The 8,035-nt window shown below is 41.2% G+C and overlaps 1 protein-coding gene across 1 annotated transcript; it reads left to right on the plus strand.

Moving 5' to 3' along the window:
• The first annotated feature begins 260 nt into the window (after nt 1-260).
• Nucleotides 261-3,181, plus strand: LOC149097385 (orexin receptor type 2-like). The gene has a single exon (XM_089280363.1). It carries the CDS (start codon nt 447-449, stop codon nt 1,689-1,691), a length of 1,245 nt encoding a protein of 414 aa, XP_089136489.1. The 5' UTR covers nt 261-446; the 3' UTR covers nt 1,692-3,181.
• The last annotated feature ends 4,854 nt before the right edge of the window (nt 3,182-8,035 follow it).

Raw genomic sequence — 8,035 nt, forward strand, 5'->3', positions numbered from 1 at the left:
TTTAAGGTTTCCACATTTTCGTGACGATAAGAGGCACAAAATGATTTCCAGGAAAACTGTAGCATTACAGCGGAAAGTAAATCAATCCTCCCTGGTGATAATGTGACCATTTTTCTAAGATCAAATTCTTTATTTCAATAGAGCAAACCTATGAAAATTCTTAAATCGTTACTTAATAGAATGCAAATGAGCCATTTTACTCTGGTCAGAATTAATGCATCCGGTTTTTTTTTTCAAAGGGCACCGTTCAATGATACTCGAGTACCTAAAGGAGAAAAAGATCCATTCATTTAAAAGAAAACTATTTGCATTACAGATTTCCACAAAAACGTGACAATTTCAGTCTGTGTGCAGTGTTGACCCCGTCACCACAAGACATACAGTTTGGAGGAGAATTGGAAACGTAAAATCCTCTTTGAGGGAACAAACCGACGATTCTTTTGAACATGTCATGCTTTAGGGACAGTATCAACCAAACAGCTGCCGGTGCCACCAACAGCACTTCATCTTTATACGTTCCTGAACCTCAAGTATCACGGATTATTCGAACAGTCTTGTTCAGCCTGATAGTAGTGTTCTCTTTGGTTGGAAACTATGTAGTGTGTCGAGCAGTCTGGAGGCAACCCGGAACTAAACCGTTTGCACACTACTTAGTCAGCAACTTGGCTTTCGCTGAAATTCTCAGCACAGTTTCTACGGTCTTCACAATCCACGCCGACGAGCCGCCATTTTCTTGGAAGCTGGGATACGCCATGTGCAAGATTTTGCCTCCTTTACAAATGACAAGTGTGCTGGTTATCACAACAACATTAGCCATTCTTTCCGTTTATCGCTGTCTTCTCCTTGTCAAGCCACTGGTCGCCAAACCAACTCCTCGACAAATCTGCTGTTTTATAATTGTCACATGGGTGGGGTCTATTGGGCTATCGGTTCCCACATTAGTTTTCCGTGTTGTGAATTCGTACGGTGACAACTGCGAGATTCATGCGTGCGAAGAAATATTTCCAGAAGGCTATGCACACTACCAAGATGCTTATTCAGTCGTTCTGTTTGTGATCAACTTTGCCCTGCCACTTGTCATAATGGCGACATCTTACGCTTTGGTGAGCAAGAAAATCAGGGAACACATCTTTGTCATTGCGAAGCTTCGAGACGAGCAGAACAAGGCGCTTTCGTCCGTTACCCGCCAGTCCTTGTGTACCGACGAGCAACGAGGCAGCTTGTTGAGCCAAACAGGAGGAGAAAACCACGAGGATATCGACTTGATGGCCATTGCAGTTGACGGCAAGAAAGAAAAGGTAAAATATCATCAACGAAAGGGAAGTCCGACTTATCAAAATCTGGAAGAACAAGGCGACAAACCGGATTCACAAGAAACAAACAACGGAACACCACCATCCAGCAACAAAACATTTGAACTCGAGAACGATGTACTGAGAATGGTATTTGTCATTGTGCTGATTTTTGTTGTGTGCTACATTCCTTTTCAAGTTCAGTACCTTTTGCATGAATTTAAAGTGGAGGCGTTTTTAAACTGGCCTCATCGTTTCACGTTTATCAGTATTGTTTTTACTCTGACTTTGTTGCCAAGCGCTCTGCATCCAGTCTGTTACGGCATGATGAACAAGTTTTATCATAAAGCGTTTATTAGAATGGTAGCCTGCAGACGAAACACAAACCAAGATGTTTAGACTACTGGTTGTGAGACCTTTAAAGCAAGTCCTGTTCATTTCTCTGTGGTAAAACGAAAAGCAGTAATTTTAATATATAACAGCCGGCCCTCAGTAGATATAGACACGCCGTACAAATCCTAAACAAGCCTTAGGGCTTTTTGCCTTTTATTTACAGAGCGGGCTTAACTTAGGGGAGGGAGAGCGAGATTATCATTGGAGGAATTGCTACTTTTTGTAATGGTAGGTAAGTAACGTCTGCCATACCAGCCAAGTGGCCCAACAGACCGAAGCTTATCCCGGTTACTGTAGCATGAAGCGACTAGGAATATTTCTACTCCCCCCTGGATGGGATGCTAGTCCATCGCAGGGCTACCCCCAGCATTAAATTCGCCAGTACCCTTTTATACACCTTGATGGAGAGAGGCACTGTGAGAGTAAAGTTTCTAGCCCAAGAACACAACACAATGTCCCCGGCCAGGGCTCGTACCCGGCCTGCTCGATCCGGAGACGAGCGCACTAACCATGAGGCCTCCGCGTCTCCCTACTTTTTGCAATCGCTGAGTACGTGATAGATCACTTTTTTGTCGAAAAATGTTTAGGTGCATAAGTAAGTAATGAAACTTAAAATATGATATTGTGACGTAAAAATTGAATATAAGCTATTTATTAGGGAGCTATATTACTATATTATTGTCAGAGAGCTTTTGAGTCAAACATTTTGGAGCCTTATTCTGGTAGGTTAACCGTTCATGTCAAAATGGCAAAATAAACCAAGAAGTACGTCTCGTAAAGCCCCAGACGCTAGAGTGCTATGAATGGGGGACCGGATTCAAACCATTGACAGAGTGCACAAGGGGTCCAGAAACAAGAAGAAGAAGGTAATGCAAATGTATGCATCTACAAACGGTTAGAATGTTAGATGGCTCAGCTGTAATGTCGAAGTGATGGACCGCCTCCAACCAACCAGGATTCATTTATCCGCCTTAATTTGGAACGAGATTCTAGTGCAAAAAATAACGATAAATTCGGATTTTTTCGGAGATTACTGAATACTGTTTGATAACAATTTACGAAACCAAGTTCTGAAAATGGTCGCTAGCACATCATGTTCCAAGAGCATTAGTTCTACGCAATGCCGTGGGGGGAGGGGGGGATAAACTGAAAACTTTATTCACAACTATTCAATATTCTTAGCCAATAATAATCCACGAGTATGTAATCTCTATTTTCGGGTCGACATTAATTAATTATTCAGCTGTCTGTGGCCAGTATTCGTTATTTCAAGAAGAATTCAATTAGCCTAAATATAGGTAGGAATACCATGCTTAAGTCAAGGTTAAGTAAGCTATTAATGTAAATCATTCGAGGAGAAAAAATTACTATGGTTCTACATTAGAAACTCAAACAGTTTATCAGGATCAATCGTGTCAGTTCATAATATCCTAGCTAGAGTAGGTTATGCCATGTATTTATGCAGGAAAACCGAAGTAAATTGCGGTAAACTGCCACTGCCTCTGTTGTCAATTGTAGATGATATGCGCACGAAGTTAACCAAACATTGGTGTCGACACTTTATGCTCCATAAGGTTGACAGTTTTTTCGTATTATGCACCTTTTTGGGGGTGGGGAGGTTTAATGGCAATCTACTATCCCTTCCGTGACAAACCTCTGACTTGCAGTATCCAGAGTAGTTTTCTTCGCTGTTCCAAGGTTTCTGTTGCTGTTTGACAAATTCATGCCTCGAGGCGTGTACATCAAGGTTTTCCCGTTATAAAATCAGTGTTTTCGGATGGACTGTACTGCAGAATCGGAAGTCTAATTCCAGGTTCTGCCCTCCAAATCTGAACAGAGCTGAATGGCCATCTAAATGACATCCAACGTTTTTCGGCGGAAAAAATTCGTCGTAGCTGTATAACTAATGCCGGGAACCATTTCAAGGGGGATACAAAAGTCGGAGACCAGAAAAACATTCAGAACTTGGGTCCAACAGTGGTGTTGAATCCAAAAATACAACCAGAACGAACCGAAGACGGTATTCGGTGTCTCACCATCGGGGGCGTAACGGAAAAACAATTTACAAAACACCTGTGTAGCGATGTTTCCTGTGACGTCACGCCTAGGTCACGTGGGGTTGTTTATTTCTATGGCTGGCAAAAACATAGTCTCCTCCGCAGCCGTTTTTTAGGATGTCACGCAACGCTGACACCCCCAGAAACGGCTGCGGAGGGGACTAGCGAAAACACGACGTGGCTTGATGTTTCCTTCTAAATTTACTGCCTAAGAAAAGGGTTCGTGGAGAAAATACCGGTGAGCTGCTGCGTGATAAATTGTACAAATCGGTTCACAAATGCATCGGGAATAAATTTTTTTAGATTTCCTGAAAGTGAACCAAAGCGGACCGCTTGGATCAACGCAGTTCGTAGGAAGGATTGGACGCCGTCCGAGTCCTCACGAGTCCGCATCGTGCGGCTGATCTTTAATTCTCTGGGACAGAATTACTTTCCCGTTAATGAAGCAGTAAGGGATATTGTCTCCAAATGAATGACACCACAATGGTTTAACGTGGCCACTGATGACTAACTGCTAAGCTTCAAGCGACTTGAAGGCCTTTAGACTATCCTTCGTGTAAATTCCCGGTAGTCTCCTCCGCAGCCGTGGGGGAGCGTTGCGTAACATCCCAAAAAACGGCTGCGGAGGAGACTAAATTCCCGGTGTTTCGATTAAATACGTGTACAGATCCCCAAATGTTAAATCTGGCCAAGAACTGGGATGATTTGTCCATCCTTTCAAATTGTATGGGTCGGAAAGGCTACTTGCACCTTTGCTGTCGCTTAATTTAAAATGATATCGCGAGACTTGTTATCTACTCGGAATCGCACTTAAAAGCCATGAAAACAAAACGAAGCCGGTTTTTTGCCAACCACTAAAGTGCGCATGTCTAAGAATGACGTCAATGTTTATAAACAAGAAACATCGCTAGTGCAAGCTAAATGTAATGCTAGTCTTTATATAGATGATCTAACCATTCGTTTACTAACGCTAAACCGCTATTACGGAGCTTAAGCAAACCACGACGACGACGGCTGCGAGAACATCACCAAACAAAAGGTTTAATATAGTAAATGGTTTGAACTCAAGAGTATCAGTAGTTCGTATAGTGTGATCGTCCGGGTGAGGGTAGTTCTTAAAAGAACTGTTGTCGGTGACTGACGTTTCGACAACCTGAGCGGAAGTCATCTTCAGAGTCAAGTGAATGATGTTTGTCAGTCGATGATGTTATAAGTCTGGTCCGTTGAACGTAATTGGTCAGTTTAGCCATGATGGTATTGGCTGAAAGACTCGTGCTAAGTTTGTAATCAGTCATCATTGGTCGGTTTCAATCCGTCTATTGTTAGTCAAACAGAAGACCAAGCAATATACAGAAAACCCGCTCACCGCAAAGTTACAAAACCCAAATCTAAATTCTACCTTATCCTGGGTTAGCTTAATCGGGCTCTGAACAACCTAGCCCAGGAGCTACGCTTCTAGGATGGCCTAAATCTCAATAATAATTATTATTATTCTACATATTATGTAAAGGATTGTGAATGTTGTTATCTGGAAGCAGTGCTCGTAAAAAATTGCGTTCTCTGTTCAAAGTTTTGTTCAGTCAACAAACTTCTGCAAGCTTGAATTCAGTCTTTCTAAGAAAGGGAGGGGTTGCTCAAAGCCCGATTAAGCTAGAATTTTTATTTCGGTTTTGTAACTTTTCGTTGAAGTTTTCTGTTTATAGTGTTTGTCCTTCCGTTATGAATTTAACTAATCTCATACTACACAAAACGTAACATGGGCAGGCACAGACATTTTCGTACAAGAAAACTTAATGCTTCGGTTCACTTTTAATCCTATGCAAATTTTTCTCTTACTTATCTTTAATTTAAATTTGGTTGTTACTACTATTCCAAACGGTCACTTCTGAGGATATATGTCGAAACATTCGAAACGTCAAGTCAATGAATTTTGTTTTCCAAAATGCGTTTTATTGTCATACTTGTCACCGCAGTTTGTGTGTTATTTCTTATTAAGCTACGATGGCCAAAGAAAAAGGGTATTTTAAAAGACAGATTCAAATCATGACTGAGTATCTTCACTAGGAAATAAGATACTCCTAAAGCTCCAAGATAAAGATGTCAATCCACCGCAGGAAATAATATGGCGGCTGTACATTTTACCACAATACCTTTCGAACCCAACACAGCCTATAGGGCACAAAGCAAGAGATCATGACAAAGAAAACCAAATTTTTACAATATTTGTCCCTGTACTAAGGACATTGAGTAGCCTATGTTTGAAGATTTTATACCGTTTCTGTACGTTTTTATGGACGTTGTTAAGGTTTTCGTGAGCTAAGAACTATGGGCAAATGTACCACTCGCCATTTTTTTCTACGGAGGATTGTTCTAGGCAGAGCTATTTTAATCTTTTCTTAGCCAGATTTTCCAAGACAACACTTGAAAAAGTCTGGAGACTTCACGTCACAACTTTGAACGTGCCTAGACCATTACCCAGCGCGCCATTTATGTCTTCAGTGTGCTTATATATAAATTTTTGAACAAAACTAAACTAAACCATTATATTTTACATTTCTAACAATGAAAATGTTTCTTTAAGTTTTTCCTATTCAAAGATAGCGCCCCTTTAACCAATGCAGAACTGTTACGAATCTCAAGACATTTTCGATAAGCCTGGAAGAGTACGTTAATTATTTATTTTTCAATTTTGTTTCGAGTTCTGCTTCACCTCTACTCGAAACTGCCGAATTCCATTTTTCATTATAGTTTCGTCGGGAATTCCTGTCACATTTTTTCTCGCATCTTGCTTTTCCTCCTTTTATCAATGCAGAATGCACTATTGGGACGGTTTTCGGGGCTGCCTGCCGCTAAGGGCTAAGTCACTAATTCGCTAAGGTGTTAACTTTAATGTTTGTTTAATTAATTAATTTCAATTAATTAATTAGTCTAGAGACAAGGAAATGGTGGGGGTGAGCTGGGAAAGGTACACGTGTACCCCACGTAAAACGTGTTATTTCTTTGTCAGTTGGGACACAGGCGGCCCAAGCTCACGATGCGAGGAGTTATTATTTATTTATTTTTTTAATCTTTATACGAACGTTCAGCGCGTGAAACGTGACATATTTACCGCCGACATCTACTATTACATAACCACCGAGTTTGGTTACGCGAAACGTGACCTTCGCCTTGCAGCATATGGTGGTGTTGTGTTACAACGGTTTGAATTTATAAAGGTTTGTATGGGGAAAAACGGTAATCGACATTATAGCTGAAATTATGATATTTTTGCAATAAAAATGACTTACCTGAATGCCTTGTTGTCTTCTCTATTGTCATCTCGCTTCTCAGCTCGATCCGAAGCCTTTTAAGCAAGTTGTCGCTTTGTGGTTTTCCTCTACTAAGAACCTTTCTTACAGTTACAGTTACCTGCTCTAGCCGATAGGTTTTAGGCCAGCCGGCCCTCCACGAGGGGGAGAGGGTGCTAATAAACACCCTTGAAAACGCTTTCTTTCTGGTCATTCTATATGTATTTTCGAAAACTTTCAGAAACCTCACTCACAGATAAATATGAGTGGAGGAAGAACCAATCCACGCCTGTCTCAGAGGTAAGTTCGACCTGTTCTTCTATATGGCTGCAAAAAAATGAAAGATTACGGAGCACGAAAGCCGAACACGCTCTAATGACAATGCCAGAGACGGATACTTAGGATCAGAAGAAAGCAGAGGATAAGACTAAATTAAATATCAGAGATTGACAACACAAGTCACAAGATACGACGTCGGAGGTTGAACTTGTAAGGACAAGTACTCAGAGAAAATGGTAGACAAGGAGCCGGCAGGTTAGAGGAGCTGTGGGGTCCAGCACAGGCCAGACCCTGTGCACTGATCAGTGAGGATGAACACCCCTATGCTCATGTTTAAAGTTAAGTTAGTAGAGGTTATAACTTACGTAGTCACAGCCAGCCCAAGCTCAGTATGTGACTGCTGATTCAATAGCGGATTTGATCTTACGTAGCGTACGCGACTGCAAGTTAGGCGCAAATTGTTTCTGTGCTAGACGAGTTTGTTGCTTTTTATGTCGTCTGTTGTCGTTTCCTTTCATAAAGGGCTTAATGAGGGGGTTACGACGAGTAACGATTTACCAACATCGAAAAAGACACAAACCCGACTAAAATGGATACAGTTTGCACCTGAATTGCACAAAGACAAAACTGTGTTACGGTATGTGAAGTTTATTTCTACTTATAATATAGATAGAACCCTGCGCGCGCACTGATTGGTCAAAAATCCATGTTTTATAAGCAATTATTG

Source organism: Orbicella faveolata, unplaced genomic scaffold (genome assembly GCF_042242905.1).
Source record: "Orbicella faveolata isolate gen_17 unplaced genomic scaffold, um_ofav_v1 contig_47, whole genome shotgun sequence".
Taxonomy (NCBI): Eukaryota; Metazoa; Cnidaria; class Anthozoa; order Scleractinia; family Merulinidae; genus Orbicella; species Orbicella faveolata.